The sequence below is a fragment of the Lycium barbarum genome, chromosome 10 (genome assembly GCF_019175385.1).
Source record: "Lycium barbarum isolate Lr01 chromosome 10, ASM1917538v2, whole genome shotgun sequence".
Classification (NCBI taxonomy): Eukaryota; Viridiplantae; Streptophyta; class Magnoliopsida; order Solanales; family Solanaceae; genus Lycium; species Lycium barbarum.
In genome coordinates this window covers 27,130,130-27,149,360 of record NC_083346.1, presented here as the reverse complement: position 1 = coordinate 27,149,360, position 19,231 = coordinate 27,130,130, and the positions used below count along the sequence as shown (strand labels likewise).

General features: G+C 35.7%; 1 protein-coding gene across 2 annotated transcripts; it reads left to right on the top strand.

The window, feature by feature from the left end:
- Window positions 1-9,104: 9,104 nt before the first annotated feature.
- On the top strand, window positions 9,105-14,275 carry LOC132614263 (uncharacterized). 2 transcript variants are annotated; one of them, XM_060328677.1, is made up of 9 exons: window positions 9,105-10,795; window positions 11,112-11,173; window positions 11,299-11,398; window positions 11,882-11,973; window positions 12,508-12,670; window positions 12,765-12,830; window positions 13,323-13,399; window positions 13,706-13,904; window positions 14,028-14,275. In XM_060328677.1, the coding sequence occupies exons 3-9, from the start codon at window positions 11,387-11,389 to the stop codon at window positions 14,148-14,150; spliced, it is 732 nt and encodes a 243-aa protein (XP_060184660.1). In that variant the 5' UTR covers window positions 9,105-10,795; window positions 11,112-11,173; window positions 11,299-11,386; the 3' UTR covers window positions 14,151-14,275. The 2 variants fall into 2 exon arrangements, with proteins under 2 accessions (XP_060184660.1, XP_060184659.1); XM_060328676.1 differs by lacking the exon at window positions 9,105-10,795 and having other exon boundaries at window positions 10,862-11,173.
- The last annotated feature ends 4,956 nt before the right edge of the window (window positions 14,276-19,231 follow it).

Below are 19,231 nucleotides of genomic sequence, written 5' to 3'. Positions count from 1 at the left end.
TGGCGTAGCAATGGCCACCACTAGCTGAGAAACTCTATGGTCCCCCTGAATTGTCTAAGAACCACCCCTACCAGATTGATATCCACCTCTGCCGGACTAATAATTTCCCCTGTTAGGCTGAGCACCACCTCTACCTGTCATGTGACCATCCCGCCCAGTCTGAGCATGGTTCCCTCCAGAAGATCCCCCTCTTCTAGTCGGAGCAACTGGGGGCCTGATAGCGTAAAGCTGACCATTCTGGCTACCTTGTTCGAATCTAGGACAAAACCTCTCGATGTGCTCCTGCTCGCCACACTCAAAGTAGGAATGATCAAGAGTATGCCTCTGAACTAACACCGAAGAAGTTGAAAAACCTCCCTGATCTGGAACTCGAGATTGAGAGCCCCCTGCCGGGCTGATAGAGTATTGAACGACTCCAGGTGAGCCTCTAACTGAAGTTTTCATAGTCAGCTGGACCTAACGACCCAAGTAACTTTGGGATCCCTATCCCTTAGAAAAAGTACCACTAAAATTACCACCCTTTCGGGCCTTCTTCTCTGCATATTGGTTGTAGCCATCCTGACGGACACCCTCAACAGTCATCAATTGATCCACAACATCCTGAAAAGAACAACCTCTGGTCACAAGCTGAAGAGCCGACAACTGAAGGGTAGTATTCAACCCCTTCACAAAACTTCTAACCCTTTCCTCGTGAGTAAGCAAAAGCTAGAGAGCATAACGGGCCAAAGAGTAAAATCGGGACTCGTAAACAGACAGAAGAGTTATCATGCTCTATATTACTGAACTCATCATGCCTCCTATCCTTTAAAAGTACAAGGACCATACTTCTAAAAAAAATCTGATAGAACTGAGTCCAAGTTAAAGGAGGCAAATTCGTTGACTTACACTCTAGAAATGCCCTCCACCATAACTTGGCATCTCCCATGAACTAAAAAGTCACAAATTGTACCCCATACTTCTCAACTGCCCCCATCTTATGGAGCCTCTCGTGGCAATCAATAATGAACTCACCGGCATCTTCCGCCTCAGTACCATAGAACTCTGGAGGCTTCGTCTTAGTGAACCTTTAAAACAAATCATGCAAATCTCTTGTCATCACTGATCCTCTCATTGGCCTAGGAAATAACTCAGGTTCTGGGGCCTCATCCAAACGTGTAGCCACAGCTGCGGCATGCTGTGCACATGGCGCCTGAACTGGGGCCAGAGTCGGACCACCCGCTCTCGCACTCTGATTACCGGCTACTGCTGGTAACACACCTGCCTATACTAAACCATTCAACAGGTTTAGTACTCATACCATAACATCTGACAGCACTGAGTAGCAATAATATTTGGTTGAGCTGGTGCTGCTATGAACTCTGCTGCCTCATCCTGAACAATCTGAGGGTCCCAACACGATCCTGTCCAAACGTACGAGCCTCGCCCCTGGCTGGTGCTGCGGCGCCCCGACCCCTACCTCTGCCACAGCCCCTGGCCTAGCCTCCTCCTCCAACGAGTTATGGCCCCAACGGCCTGCCCCAGTGATGCGTTCGTTGCTGCATTAGAACGAGTCCTCACCATCTGTGAGAGATTAGAATGAGAAGTCAGATACTAATTTGAATCATCCAGATACCTGTTGGAATTAAGTAGCATGAAAGAAAGAAAGAAATTGAAGTTTCCTAGTGTCCCATAGCCTCCCGAAGATAAGTACAGACGTCTCTGTACCGATCCGCAGGACTCTACTAGACATGTCCTTGTAGGACGAGATCAACAAACCTGAAGCTTTGATACCAACTTTGTCGCGTCCTAACAGATATGAGTGGCACCCACACTAGTCCTATAGTGCGCGAACCAATCCCTTAACCCATTATCAAGTCAATTTCAATTACTTAAATCAATTATAAAATATTACTTACGAGTAAATGATAAAAATCTAAAAATAATATAAATAAATATCAAGTGCGAAAATTTAGCTATTACATCCCCAAAATCTGAAAGTCATCGTACAAGGACTCTAGCCAACAATGTCTAAAGAGAAGAGATAACTGTCTAAAATAAACATAATGTCTGGGATGAAAATAGGCATATGAAATAAAGAAAGATCTTCAGGCGGCATGGCATGGATAGGAGCTCACCCTCTGATCTTGGTAATGAATAACCTCAACTAGATGCGAGGTCTGGAAGACATCTCTGGCTCAAAAGCTGCACTAAAAGAAAAAGTGCAGCAAGTGTAGGTCAGTACAAACAACACGTACTGGTAGCTATCATAGGCCGACTAAGATTAATCAGGCATACATACATAAAATAAATGAAATAGGCAGACATGCGCAACAAACATGAAACCATAACAAGTATCCTCAAATGGTCCTCACTCAAAAATCAGTCACCAATCATCAACTAAGAACACTACTAGTTAGGCCAAATGTAATGTAATAAATGATAAAATCTCCACCTCTGTGCACACATGCTAAATGGTAATGTTTTTCCCAAATAGTCATGAACTGTAGGGGACCCATGGTGTCCACGTACCATTCGTTCCGAATGAACCTCAGACCATGAGCTCATAATTAGGCTACATCGTCACCCCATATCAAATGTGCCTTAAAATATGTATATGTCCCTTCCCAATCATCATTATTAAATGCATCATAATCACATCACATGAATAGCTTCAGAATATGTATCAAGTCAACACCAATGAAGCATAACCGAATAACACAAGTCATAATAAGTTTCACAAATAATCTGCTCAATGATAATATAATATAATATATAGCTATCTCGAAGGGTATATATGAACACCTCCCTTTCAAAGGTCTCAAGAATACAATTCAAGTTTATCAACCTTGATAATGGAGAGTCATTTTACACAATTTAATCATATAACTAACAACGATCACCCAAAATCCATGTCTCCAGACCTAGACATGCTTTCTCCCATAAATTCTACGACACATACAATTAACTAATCAAAGTCTAACTCAAATAAATCGTAACCTACCTCAAAGCAGATTTGAGCAATGGAATCACTTCGCAATAGCCTTTCCCTTTCGTAATGCCTCAAAACATTTAAAGTGTAGATCAATAATAACAATTTGGGGAAGACAACCCCTCCAATTCTACCCTTAATCAATGGTTCACTTTCCTTAGGAACATATTCATCCTAATTCTAGTCTCAACAATCGTATTAACTCTATTTATGTGTTCTATAATCAATTCAACCCTAAATATCTAATTTAGCCAATGTTCTCATTTTTATTGGAACCCTAGGTCGCAACAAGCAATTTCCGTCATTGAATATCCAGTTCTCATCCTATGAAGTGATAATCGCTACTCTCAAATGATTAAACAACAATAAACAATAACCTATTAGTATTCTAGGGTTTTCTTGGTGTTTGTGTTCTGCCCTTCAATTCTCGTTAAGGGTCTTTTGATTAAAACAAGAATCTAATATCAACATCAAGTAAAGAAAATTAGTGATTAAGGCTTACCTTTGATGGAGAATGGTGCCCTAGCCTTAGAAACTCACCTCTATGCTCTTGGGAACTATTCTTGGGGATTATGAGAAGTGTGGGCACGAAAAAACAACTTAAACTCGTTATTAGACTTAATTGGGCTTCATTGCAGCTACCAAAGTCTCGTTGCAACGAACCTTGGGATTTTTGCACTTTTCACTGTAGCGAACCCAGTCTTCGCTGCAATGATCACGCTGCAACTAAGAATCATCGTTGCAACGAGGCGTTGTGAACTAGTGAGCACAAAAATTCCAACATTTTTATACTTTGTCTCTCAAAATCATTCTAAGGCCCTATGAACACAAGCCAATGAACAAACCAAGATAAAAACACATCACAGAGTCACTTACAAGTCACAAAACACAACATACAACACAACCATATTATTTACGTCCGCTCATTTCTAGCCTCGAGAAAGTACTAGCAAGGATAGAATGATCAAAGCACACATAACGACCAAGAGAGTCGTTACAATACTGCTGATGGGTCTTGCATAGCATTTGTATATCATAATATTTTATGAATTCCTTGTTCGAGTGAATTTCTCAGATTGTGATTAAATCATACATGACATGCTTATTTGGCTACTTGAACAACTTGTGGACTAGAGGTTCTCACCTTTAGGCTTGTAACTTATGATTATCATTATTGTTATGTTGGACTAACAATGATTAAGTATGGAAGTAGTATTCAGAAGATCAACCCTTGCCACTGTTTTAGTTTAGGGTCAATCGACGATGATGTTAAATACACGTTGATTTCCCTTACTCACTCTTCACTTGCTGCACCTTTTTGTGTGCAGATTCGGTTTCTAGGACTAGTTGATCTTGTGACTATGCTGGTCATTGTGGAGGCTTTGTTGGAGGATTTGGGGTGAGCCATTAGTCGATCTGTGGCACTGAATTTCCCATCAATCTTTATTTCTATCTTTTCTATTTCTAGACAGTATATTGGGGTGCAACACCTATTTTATCATTACTGTGACTTTCAGGAAATTCGCAATCTTGACCCTTTTTAAAAACACCTCTGAATCGCCACGCTCTTAAATCGCTAACTTGATCGGACCAATCCTGCAAGTCGCGTTTAAAATAATTAATTTTGGCCAGCTATGCCACCATAGCGGCAGACATGCTGTCCCAGCGTGGGCGCCACAACGGCCTGGGACTCCGCCAAAGCGATGATGCTTATCATCTGATGGACCGTTCCAGCGGTTGGTTACCGCTGAAGCGGTGCTGCCACAACGACCAATTGACTGCCACAGCGGTTGACAACCAGTTAATTCTCTATTTAAATCCCATTTATTAACTTGACCTAGCTTTTATTTTTCCAAGTCACAACTGCCACCTGGAGATAATTTCAGTTCCTTGTGACCAAAATGTTAGAAAGGTCATTTCCTTAAAACCCTTTATTCTTCTCCTTTAATTCCTCTTTTTTCTTCTTACATCATTTGTGATTATAGCAAGCTTAAATGAAGGTTCTTCCTAAATCTTCTAATTTTCCTAAAAGGGTTATAGTTGTTAGAGGCTAATAATGGCCTATGAGAATTAATTGGGTAAGTTGACCTAGAATAACCTTATGTTCCATAAAGAGGTGAGATTTGCATAATCAAGAACCTTGATCTAGTAAATTAAGAATGTCGATTTTACCCCTATGACCCCGAATTCTTCAAGCTTTTCTTACGAAAATATGTTCATCATTCCTAGACCTCTCGGATCTACGGGTTTCCCACGAAGATGGAAGATGGAATCCAAGTGGATGTTTGCGCTTTTGTTCGGCCTCGAGGTAGGTTACGGCCTCCTTTTCGGTAGACTCCGGTTAGATTTACATATTCATGTATTAGATGAAATGGAGAATGCATGTATAGGATTTTGGAGCTTAGGATGGATTCTTAGGATGGTACTATTATGCGATTGTGTGTTCGGCCTTGTGGTCTGTAGATTTCCTAGGTTCATGTGTTAGTTTTCCTTGAGTACTGATGGACTTCATGTAACTTGGAAGATTAGTTGTTCAATACTTAGTCTACTATGTCCCTTTGATGAAGAGTTCCCGTGCGATGCGCATAATTTCTCCTATGTTGTTATTAGTGAATCTTATGTGGTATTGAAATGGATAAAATGTACCAAATATCAAGAATTGATTCTAGTCCGGAGGTTTAGTGGTAATCTTATAAGTAGAAAGTGTAATCTTAATGCATTGTTGTTGTTAGGCAGTGAAGAAATGAGGTGATATGGTTATGTGAATTGTCTGTATTAGCTGTTGGAGACTATTGATATTTCTTGTTCATGATATTGTGGTATTTTACTTGTGGACGTTTGATACGAGCATAGTGTCCTATATGGCTCGTGTAGCCTTTTCATGATATTGTTGGTGTACCCATGCTTGGTACTTGTGATATTGATCTGATTGTTGACGATGAGATCGTGCTTAATGTTGAGTTGGTTTATATATGTCTTGATATGGCTTATAGTGTTGTGACTTCCATAGCATATTCATTGTCAATTATTGCATTGATTTAGTATTTATGCATTCATAAATTCATACATGATGGAAATGGTTTGGAACTGATTAATGAAAGACTTATAGTGTCTTTAAGAGAAAATGTTTTAAATGCCCGATGGAAAATGGTTTCGGGTGATGTGATATTATACGATATGGTTTGATAAAGATCCTTCATGGGCAAAGATTCGAAGACTTGTTACCATTGGACAAAGATCCGAAATGAGTGGTACATGGACTTCGCAGGTCCCCCATGGGTTGTGCTACCGAGACATCAATATTTTCGTCCGGAATACATGTGTACACAGCATTGCATTTTATATACATTTCATACATTATTGCATTGCATTGCACTTGACTTATGTTGTGATATTCTTGTGATGTACTTGTGTTATATGGATTCAGATTGAGTATATTGAGACTTGACACAGTTGGGCTTAGTTGCGATAACCTTAGGCCATGATCTTGGATTACCTTTGTTGGATGTTCGTTGTTCTGGTTGTATTTGTTTGTTTCCTAAAAATTAGTGAATAATGAATATCAAAATGTCGCGATCACTTCGATACTAAGATTAAATAGAGTAATGACATTTAACTTGTGATACTTGTGTCAATTTGTCTAGTGTATATTAGATGAGATATAAGAGTGTATAATGTAAGTTGGGAAATCGGATCAGTAAGAAAGAGTTAATGATATTAAGAATCTTGATGTTATGACGAGCGGTAGGTAATGTGCGTGTTGACTTAGTTTTACTTACCATGCTTATTTGTGAACTCTTTTACTGATATGCTCTTCTAACCATTGTCGGCTTGTGATGCTTACCAGTACTAGTATGTTACTGATACTACTCTTGCTACAACCCTTTTGAGGTGTAGAGTTTTTCAGGTTATTGATTGTTGAAATGTTCGGAGGATGCACGGTGCCTATCTCGAAGGCCTCCATCCACTTCATTTCGAAGTGGAGGTTGGGTCTTAGAGTTATTATTGTATTCAGGATCCACATTAGTCACTCTTGTACTAGTCTAGACCAGGTAATGGGAATGAAAATGAGTCATTGTTTTTATTTAATTGTTGTAATCACTTCCGCTATTTGGTTTAATATATTGGTTGATTTTCCTATTTATATCTCTTGAGGAAAAATGAATTTTATTCTTTACTTTGGAAATGTTTTATTTTTGGTTGAGGGTTCGCCTACCGAGGTGAGATGGTAGGTGCCCACATGATCCTAAATTGGATCGTGACATGGGGATTTATCCCAAACTTATATTTCCATTTTAGTTGTTCTTGTACTAGTAACACCAGGTTTTGGGAATTGTATCTCTTGAGGAAAAATGAATTTTATTCTTTACTTGGAAATGTTTTATTTTTTGTTGAGGGTTCGCCTACTGAGGGGGATGGTAGGTGCCCGCGCAATCCTAAATTGGATCGTGACATGGGGATTTTTCCCAGACTTATATTTCCATTTTAGTTGTTCTTGTACTAGTAACACCAGGTTTTGGGAGTTGCAGTACTCCATCCGATCCACATTATATGGTGTTTTTAGCTTTTATATTTAGTTCTAAATAAATAGTTTTTTTTCACATAATCAAGAAGGTTTTAATTTTTTTCTCTGAATATACCTTATTTAGATAAATGAATTTTCATATAACCTAGAAATTGAATTAAATTGGTAAAATTTGATTGAGGTAATTTAGTGAAAACACTTTCTACTTTCTAGGGGTAAGTGATTTCTTAAGGAGTGCGCCCAAACTAGAAACACCATATAATACGGACAGGAGGGAATAATAAATTAGATAAACTCCATAATTAAATGTAATAATCTTTATATGTCAAATTCATGAAGATAATTTAGCATTTAATAAAAGGCTATGTAGCTTCGCCACGACCGTGATTGGATGAGGTTGACCAACTTTTTATTTATTTCATGTTTGACCCTAGTAGCTTTTAGACCTTATAAATTAGCTCCTTGAGTCTCTTTCGGTCATTGTAGTGTGTGTACACTTCATGCAATTCTACTCTTTCTTTGAAGGGTGAGAAGAGACTCTCTCTACCCTTCTCTTCACATAATAAAATGGGTAGAAAGATTGAGATGAAGAAAATAGAAGAGACAACAAAACGTCAAGTCACATATTCCAAGAGACGTAGTAATTTAATGAAGAAGGCGGAAGAAATTGCTGTTTGTTGTGACATTGACGTACTATTTGTTGCGTTCTCACCTTCTGGCCGGATCAGTATATTCTGTAGTCAAAAGAGGTATCACATTTAAGATTTTGACAAAATTTCTACAAAGATATAGTTATGTTAATTATTGATCTATTAAACGATTAGTTTGATATTTATTGTTATATTTTTTTGTAGTATTGAAGATATGCTTCGGCGCTATATAAATCTTTCAGTTGAGAGGAGATTGACGTACATGAACTTCTCCTAAATTTTCTTGAATTGAATTCATTTATCTAGCTAATAGTAATTTATTGTATTAACTTACGAGTTTTTTTATCTTTTTTTTTTTTTTTTTGGTTGGGGTCAGTCACATAGCGGATGTTCAGGTACTCTTTTACTCTATTACATATAGATGTATTTGCAGGAATTTTATATTTTCTAGAATTACGTCCCCTGATGAAAAGACTATGAAGATTCTATGGAGATGGAATCCTCACACTTATGTAATATGGTTTTAATTGGTTAAAGACAACAAGTTTGACTTTTGAATGTAAAAAGTCAACAAGTGCATAATTGATAGAAAGTTCTAATAAAATTTAATTACTAGGATCAATTTTTCCCACCAGTTACTTATTCATTTCATTATCTTTTTGGTATATAAATGAAGGAAAAGGTGGAAAAACTGAGGCAATTGAACCACATCAAGGGAGATGTTAGCAAGTTACACTTTCTGGAAAAACAGTTTGTATCTCTTTTCATTCTCTCACTAATGTTTTCTATTGTTACTTATTATCTCTCCTTATGTATATTTTATTCACTTTTCATAACCTGTAGAGTTGTTTCTATCACACATCATTGTTATTTGAATAGCAAAACTTATGCCCGTGTCGGGCTAAGATATGTTTTGCTTAGAGAGGATTATTATAAGCATCATTAGCTTTTCATATGCAATTAAATCCTCTATAATTTATATTAATATGTGTATTTAAGGATTAGAACTAATAAGATCAAAACGAGTGAAGTAATTCACCGAGTGTTACCCGACCAAGGGGTGTGGTGGCATGAGAGGAGGTATGATTTTTATTAAGGGGTCCATCATCTACTATTGATTAAAAAAAAAAGTGTGATCTTATACAATGTAATTTTTTGACGAAGTCCCGTCCACCTTTATAATTTCACAGCTCTGTGGTGGGATGATTGACATTCTCCACCATTAATTAGAGGTCTCGAATTTGAGCCCTTGAAAACTTCATGGTAGGCACACTTTACTCCTTGAATGGGCCCACCCAAGACAGTTTTTGATTAGTCAAAGGCAAGTGGACTACATGTATAAGATAGTTAAATAAAAAAGTTAAAAAAAAAAAGAACAATGAGTGCTATAACACAATATACGGACATTATGAGTTCATTTGGATTAACTGATTGAAAGCAGTTGATATGTATTAAGTTATAACACAATATACGGACCTTATGAGTTCATTTGGATTAGCTGATTGAAAGCAGTTGATACGTATTAAGTGTTGAATTGTACTTTTTATACTAAAATTGATTTATAAATAAGTAGCTATTGTTTGGGTTGAAATATTGAAACTGATATAAAGTAAATGTTTATAACAAAAAAATTCTATCAAAATGACTAATATATCCTCAAGTTTTACAAAAAATTGTATATTAAAAAGTATTAGTATAATATAAGGAGAATAATGAAAAACGAAATACGAAAATGAAATGAAGATATAATTAGGAGTTCTATTTTGGAAAGAGTATTTTGGGAAATAAATTAGGGACGTCAAATCATAGCTTCTTCTAAGATGAAAACCTATAAATTGACGGGATTAACCGACTTATGATTTTTTTACCAATTTTGAATTTTAAATAAACGCTGATTTCATAAGTAATTTGACTGATACCAAATACATAATTAAATTAAAAGAGGCTTATAATCTAATTTCATCAGTTTATAAGGATAACTAATCATACTCATTATTATCATATGTTTTACGCCTACTAAAGAAGAGTTAATTAATACTCTACGATATCAGATTTATTTGTAATAAAAGATTCTCTATCCAAAACTTCATTATAATAACTATTTTGGACCAAAAATATATGAAAGTCAAAGCATGACAAAAAATCTATTTTGACCACGGAAAAAAAAATACAAACTAGCCCTTATACTTTAGGATAGTGTCACATAAGTCCTTTCGAAACTTTTAAATATTCTGATAAATTAAGCTTTGACTTATAATCATTTATACCTTCCGGTATCTTTATCCATGAATATTGTTAAAGTAAAATAATATTGTTGGTATTTATTGATGGATATTAAAATCTAAAAAGAACAGAAAAGTACTTTTAAATGACGAATGAAAAATTAGAAAATATTTTATGGATACATGTGAATTGCATATTACGCTAAATGATAGTATTAAAAAAAAAAAAAAAAAAGGAACTCTTAATTTACAAAAGTATATAGGTGTTGCACCATTTTGATTTATCACAATATTAGATACTACATAACTTGAGTTATTTGTACACGTGAAATTCGCTCTCACTAATGAATTAAATTCTCTCGTGATCCATATATGGCTGTCTTTGGATGTTTCAACCTGTTGCTGGTGTTTTAATTTCTACAGAGTTGAGGTGAGCACAACTTTGATTTCTCTCCTATTTCTATGACTATGGGTCTTAAAGAGTTGACATTTTTTTTTAATAATAAAAAATTCAAACTTAAATGCTAAATTTATTTGAGATTCCTAATAAGATACTGCGTCTGATCCCAAATATTAGTGTTTTTGTCCAAAATATTTTGACTTTTCCGAAAGATAAGTATTTTTTGGGTGTTAATTAAGCAATACATTGAAGTAGGAACTAGAATAGTCTAAATGAGATGTTAAATATTCTAGAGTCAATGAGAAAAGTTGATAAAGTCATTTTAACTTAAAATTCTTTGATGAAGAATTTGGAGCTACAAATCAAGAAGAGCACATTGGAATTGCAGATTTTGGATGCTAACATAAGGTGTTTTGATTTAATATGACAAGTGTATTACTTTGCAGTAGTTTTTCTTATGACATCATTGGTTACATTCTATTTATATTTAATTTATACAATAGACATTAATTTTCTTGTTAAATTTCTTGCAGGGATTACGAACCAGGCACAGACCATGAGCCTTCTCTTCATCAACTCAATTGGTGTGAGAGGAACTTGCAACAATCTTTGCAAAAAGTCATGGCTAGAAAAGTTTGTATTACTTTCACAGTTTTACTTAATTAATTCATGTATTTGGTTATGAAATCATTTTGATTGAGAAACAAGCCAATATGCCATAAGTCAAACAAGCAAGTGAGATGAGAGTCCTTCATTGCTTTGACGAGTTGGGACGACGTGGAAGTGAAAACCCTAAAATTTATACCCTATCCTTCATTGCTACTCACTATCTATTTATGGAGCAAATTTGGGTATTGCTTGGCATAATATAAGCGGATGAGATATAGTTATAATTAACTCAAATGTGACTTCTTTGCTCAATTTTGAGACAATTTTAAAATAAGGCTTGATAGAGACTGTAAAGCTAGGGAAAAAAACCTTTCTTTCATAACCAAATGAATATATGCAATATCGCAATTTCCAAGAAAAATAATTATTCTTCTTAAAAATTATTCGTGAAATCAACTCTTTTATTCGATATCCTGATTAATGTCAAATAAAATGAATTTTGATCAGATGGAGTTGCAGAAACAAGGCATGATGGATGTTCACTTGGCTACACAACAAACAGCTCCCCAGGAGTTTGATACTCGTATTAATCCATACAGGTCATCTTTTCACATTTTCTTTTATTTTTTACAAAAAATCCCTCTCCTTTTCCCTTTTAGGTTCAAATAGTTTTTCTTTAAATAAACATCATAACTACTCATTTTCTCATCGAAAACAAATCTTTACCTTTCAACATTGATTAAGATAATTAGGTTGCTTATAACAGAAACACTTGAAGTATTATTCACTTCTTGTAAAACGATAAAGAATTCCACACTTTAGTGGTTGTGTTCTAGTTCGCTTTCTGAAAACATAATTTGTAAGATCTTCTCTCACTTCATAAATTGATTAGTTAAAATCAACCACTAAATATTATATAGCACTTGTTTGATTTAAGATGTCAATCCTTCATCCGCATCCTCTTTATTATTATTATTATTATTATTATTATTATTATTATTTTAGAGAGTACGAGTGACTTTTCGTAAAATTGAAATATGTAAATGGAAGAAGTCTCTCGTGTATAGAGTCATCACTTTTTTGTCTATGCTAATATTATTATAATTTTTATATTATTGTTGTTATTATTGCAGTACAAGTATTCAAGGGAGCATGTTTCGTGATTGGATAGACAAAGGAAAGAGAGTATTAGGTAGGTCTAGCAATTACGCATATAACACTCCCTATGCAAGTTCTTCACAGCGTGGGGATATATCATTTTCTCCAATCCAAAATGCATCTTATATCCCAATGCAGGTAAAACATTTCTTTACAATGCAGTAATTAAGATTTCTTTAAAGAGAATGAGACATCTTCTTTAACTTATATATTATACTTGTCTGCACAATAGAGCGAGCAACAAAACATGGTAGCAGATGTCCAACAGAATCCAGCACAAGCATTTGGGCAATCAGAGGTGCAATATTCTTGTGCATATTATACCTTGTTAATTTTGCCTCTGTCATTAAGGGTGTGTTTGGTATGAAGGAAAATATTTTCTGAAAAATATTTTTCAATTTTCATATGTTTGGTAGGATAAAATTTTGGGGAAATTTTTATTACAAAAATAAGTTCCTTAAAAATGAGGAAAATGACTTCCCTAATTGAAGTAGGAAAAACAAGTTTTGTATCCATATTAATTTTCTCCTCCACATCCACCACCTCCACATCCACCACCCCCACCCTCAACACCCCCACGCCCACCACCCCAGCACCTACCCTATAGTATTTGTCTAGATTATATACAAATGTTTTTAGGATAATATCCTTTAAATGCGTACCGAGCACAAGAAAATAAGTAAGAAACTCATTATTTTCTCAAAAAATTTCAAGAAAATATTTTCCATGTGAAGCATTTTCCTTCATACCGAACACACCTTAAGTCTAAACTAATTAAGTCATTTTGCAGGCACAAGTGACTTTTGGTGAAAGTAGTGGCAACTCTATCATGGACTTTTGGCACAATCTTTGCACTTCTACTACAAGGTTTCTTTCGATAAACTTGATTCCCCACTATGCTAAACAAGTAAATTCATATATTTAATTGTTGTCAGCAAGATATAATTTCACTTCAACTTTTTAAAAAAAACATGATATCAGAATTATAATGGTCAAAGAATCTAAACTCAATATGAAGTCAAATCATTATTAAAGAAAACATAACTCAAAGAGTAATAACGTCATATAAAATGAGACAGAGGAAATACATTTATTTGTCTCTCTTTGTGTGTTGGTTTTGTTCTTGTTTAGCACTATATGAATTCTAATTATGCTTTTATTTTGCTAACTCAGGCCTATCTCCGGTCCACTATCCACTATGGGTACACAAATAATTAATATCTCCCAATTAGAGTTGGAGTATGCCCATTCAAATAGGAGTATGAACTTGAATCATAACAACAACAATCACATCATTCAACAGAATAATCATGCTTCAGTTCAGAATGATGCAAGAGTTCCTAATGTTAATGGAAATAACTATTCCATGGAGGTCAGTTCAAGGCACCATTCTTATTATATTGAGTTAATTAACTTCACTTATTTGTTTTACGAATTCATTTGTTTCTTATATTAGTCAAACAAATACTGACTTTAAATGTTTTGTCATAATCAGGAGAAAACCATAGGAAACAATGAATATTTCATTGAAAAAACACATGACAATGATTCATGGCAATGGAATGATGATGTTCTCAATGAGACTTTCAGTGTGGAAGACTTTGGAAATTTTGATTGATCAACCAATGACCAATAATCTTTTCGATCTTCATCTACATCTTTAGTCCATTTAAGTAAGGATATATAAACATAGCTGGCTCCTAATGTTTTAGTTTTTCTATTTTATTTTATTTTATTACAAGAGATCTAAATGTGCACAGTGTGGAACTATATATGTTAAAGTGAATAACAAAATGGGCCTATAATATTAGAAATAAATTGTTGGGATACTTATTGATGCGTATTGCCCAAACAAACAACAATGAGCACAACCTACTAAATTTTTCCATTTGGAATAGCCAACATATGTTTACATTGAATTTCATAAAGCCAAATATATTTTTGTCATGGCCCAATTCATGAATTGTAATGGCACCTACACTGTCCCCCCAGGTAGGTGAACTATTCCCAAATCATTTTAGTCATTTATAAGAATTATGCGGAAATATACAATGATTTAGCTAACAGATTCAAATTATACAAATGATAAGTGCGGAAGTAACAATAACCCTAAAATCTGATCTGGACTAGTACAAGATACAAGTCTGATAGGAAGTACAAATCTCAAATATCAATACTGTCCCAAAAGCTCACCCTAGAATCTCCGTCAAGTAGACTCAGATCACTTTGGAGGATGGGAACTAGAAGGTCATGACCCGACTCATGGGCCATGATGGGTACCCAGAGCTGACTACCGAGCACCACTTATCATGCTTACTACCTGGACATATATCACTCTCAACACAACTTATCATGAACCAACCTCCAAATACCTCCCAAAACATATATATATAAGCATAGGCCCGTAAGGCTACAAAAATGATGTACAAAATACAATGAAGAGATCACATGACATCTACAACCCACATATAGGTATCTACGAGCCTCTAACTGGAGTGTTGGAATCGTAAGGATGGGACAGGACCCCGCCATGCCCCAACATGTACACAAAAGAATATACCAAGAAGTGGCGACTCCGGAGTAGTGGAGTACTCCTGTAAATCTACTGAAGAGCTCCTAGGTGTCCGCACCGTCTCCCTGTGGGCATGAACACAGCGTCCATAAATGGAAAGGACGTAAGTACGAACAATGTACTGAGTATGTAAGGCATATATGATAACATAACAAGGAAACATAGAAAGCATAAGAAGGAAAGATAACTGTAGCTGCTTGCCTCTTGAGGCGGAACCATGCATGCTCACTTTTACCTTGCAAACATGTCACATATACATACATAATCTGTCTGAATCAATAACATCATTAGCCTACGTCCGGGGTAATCATCCCACGCTGCCCACTAGTGGTGCTGCCCGTGCCATATAGACACGGTGTAATCATCCATAAGCCGCCCGCCTTAGCAGTGCTGCCCGGCCGTATAGGTGCGGTGTAATCTTACACATACATAAGCCACTGCATGCATGGGAACTCAAATAAAAGCTATCAATCTATCGGAGTGACGTAAGGTCGGGAACCTCCGATTATGTTATAAAATAATCATGATCATCATGTCTCACCTTGAAGGAACTAAAAACATGAGGTGAGACTAACAACAAGAAGCAACATTCATGAAATCATAAAAATAAGAATAACGAGCTCGTCATAGCATCATTATCATGGAACATATCTCATCTCTATTTTATAAGAAGCTCTTAAAAATCCTTAACTTTCCTCTTTTAGAGTGTAAGAAGATCATGGAAATATAGGGAAGAAATCACAATATAAGAGTCATGCCTTTGAAATAAGGGGACTAGCCTCACATACCTTTATATCTCTATAACTCTATCGATTAAAAGCTTCCCTCCAATGTCCACGATTCTACATTCAAGAGAATTCGTACTAAGGTTAGATAACTGGAAACATGCTTTAGGTCTCGTTAGCACAACTAAGAGCTAACAAAATTTGGGCAGCATTTTCTTTGTTTCTACAACTCTTTCCATATAATATAACAACTCCCAAACATCAACAACAACACCCACAATGCCATAATCAATAAACTTCATTAAGCTAGACATTATTCAATTCTCAAAATTCCCTCTCAAAGTCATCCATAACCATAGCTATAATATAACACCACATTCATCCTCATATAATACTTCTTTAACGTATTTGTATAATTTACAACAAGATTTTACTCATAGCATATCAAGAGTCATGATTCATGTCAAACTACTATTCAAGAATACCATTATTTTCACATTTGAGCTCCATATTCTACTTTATTTCCCAGTCCAAGTCTTTCAACCATTCACTATCCTTAATAACATGAAATGACCATAAAACTCACCTTTGATTATGTAGGAATGGGATTTGGATGAAAATACTTCACTTGGAGAAAACCCTAACTTCAATTCCAAGGAAATTTCTAGCTTCCATGAAGCCTTGTTAGCCTCCTTGCACTTGATTCCACTAATTATTGGTGTTTGATCTTGGATTCACCTTGAGTTTATGTTAATGAAATGTATGGAACCTTCTAGAGGTCTTCAGAGGAGTGGAGAAGATGTAAAATGAAAAATATGAACTTGGGTCACATATTTATACTTAGAGAAAAAGCTATCCCGATATTGCTATACGCACACTTATACGGTCTATATAAGTGACCGTATTTCATCATCAGGGATTTTCCCTTCCTGTAAAGGGACGGGCCCTTATACGGACCGTATAAGTGGTCGTATAACTCCATTTTTTCGAAGTTAATCTCGTCATTTCGTTTGATCTCCAATCCTTATGGAACCTTCTTAACACTTGTTTAACACTTCATTAACAATCTAAATATCCTCATAACTCTTCTCCAAGGTGTTACCAATCAATCCTTAACCCGATAGTTGCAAAATCTCCCCCAAACACAACTTATACCTCATCTTCCTTTGATGAACTTAGTCTCACTAATCCATGTCACTTCAAAATCTTATCGTATACACTCTAAACTTGCCAGGTGCCTTTCTTATAATCATAAGGGCCTTATGTTCACCTTAAGCTTGCGTTATTCTATTTACCGCACAACGGCATTAAATTTTCGAGGTGTAACATAGAACTAGTAACAAACTCTACTCTCAAAGAAGTGTACAACAAGTGTAGCATCAGTACAAATAACAAGTACCGATAGTTATCGTAGGCCGACAACAATTAGTTCACATATATGAAGAAAGAAATCAACGAGTAGGCAGATGAGCAATCAAGCATATTCACAAATCACATTACCATAATAATCAAGGACTTCCGCCCACACATACGTCATGCAGAAACTCACTTTCCAAGTCATAAGCCTAGGTAAAGCTTTTTGACCACAAGTCTGTCGAGTCTTAATAATATCAAATCAATAATAAAAAATCCAAGTTCTGAATCTAGGCAGAGTCACTAATCTACAATCTGGTCCAGTCCATAATCATATGTCGAACAATGGTACAAACAAACCTTACCAAATCAAAAATAAAGAGCCATGTGATGTTTTAGGATAAAATGTAATGATGTGCAATACAATTCAATGCAAAGAATTGGCCAAATACCTCAAATCATGTACACACATGCTAAAGACATTGACCACACAATAGTCATGATCGGCGGGGCACCCATCGCGTTCATGTACCACTCGCTCCGGAACAGACCTAGGATCACGAGTTCACACAATAGGTCACATCCTCACCCCCTGTCAAATGTGCCTTATATTCACACACACACACACACACACACACACACACACACATATATACACGCACCTCACAACTAAGTTTCGTGTCACAAAAGTGCTCCATTTTCTCATTTATTATCATCAGTACCAAGTCATAATTCAATATCAATATACATGTGAAATGAGAATGTATGCCATGCATGGTATCATCATTAACAGTAAATTATAATCAAGATTTCAACCGTGTATTATCATAATTATACAACATGATCTAGGCCTAATCTCATTATCCTTCCTTTCTCGGATCATAAATGACACAACAAGAGAGAAATGAGTGCAACACATATCACAACACAACAATTGAGGCAATAAGCCTAGTCAAAATAACAGGGCAATAATCCACAATCAGCAACAACAAACCTAATAGAATTTCATCCCGACTCCATACCCAAAGGCCTAGCACGATTTTCCTGTCAATATCTAATTCCCACATATATTTTACTAATTGGATCTAATTGAATGGTAAGCCTTTACCTACTTCACTGCCGAGTTAGAACCAGGAAAAAATCCAGTTGAGCCTTGCCTTTCCTCTTCCGAGAGCCTCAGAATGATTAACGTTCCCTCGTTGAGATGAGAACAACATCGCCAAAATCATCTTAATTTGAGCTCCCAAACTTATAAGAAAAATAACTAAATCCTGAACAAGTGGAGAAAAGAAAACGCAATAGCTGTTTCGGTATAAATCAAGTGCTAATTTATCACGAAGCTCACTTTCAACCAGTCCAATAAAATCCTTGCGAAATTCCACCTAAGATAGCCTTTTGAATCACCCAGTTTGGCCTTAAAATGAGAGAGATATGGTGTTTTCTTGTTTTGGAAAGAATGTCGAATTTTTAAGGGCGGACTTAGGGGAAAAATTATAATTTGCAGCAAAATTACATAAGGAAACCAACAGTAAATTTCTTTAGTAAAATAGTCACATCGCCTCATACGATGGGGAAACATGACAAGTCTTGTTGCTATAGTTCCGAAGTTATGATACAGATGTAACAATTCAATCGAAACACATAACAAAGGTCGTTTGCTCATTATGGTATCTTTTTTGCTCATAACGATTTTGAAACAAAAAATAAACACCATCTAACCCAAACATATCTGAAACTCATCGAAATCGAACCAAAATTTGTAGACAAGTCCAAAATCAACATACGAACCTGCTCGAACTCTCAAAATGTCCAAATGGGATTGTGTTGACCCGATTTGACCGTGGTCAACTCCAAATCATCTCAAAAGCCAATTTGTCAACCAACCACCTAAATTATACCCTAACCTCTCCGAAACCAAGCAACAACTCGACTAAGTCATAAATCACATTACAAACCTAAAAGAACTGTCAGAATTTTATTATGGGCACGTTTACCTAAAAGTCAACTTTTGGTCAAACCTCTCAAACTTAAGCTTTCAAAATTTCAAAA

Coding starts and splice junctions, on each gene's coding strand:
- LOC132614263 (XM_060328676.1), top strand. CDS start 11,106: ATGAAGAATTTGGAGCTACAAATCAAGAAGAGCACATTGGAATTGCAG. Junction 12,671..12,764: donor CATCTTATATCCCAATGCAG/GTAAAACATTTC, acceptor TCTGCACAATAG/AGCGAGCAACAAAACATGGT. Junction 13,400..13,705: donor CTTTGCACTTCTACTACAAG/GTTTCTTTCGAT, acceptor TTGCTAACTCAG/GCCTATCTCCGGTCCACTAT.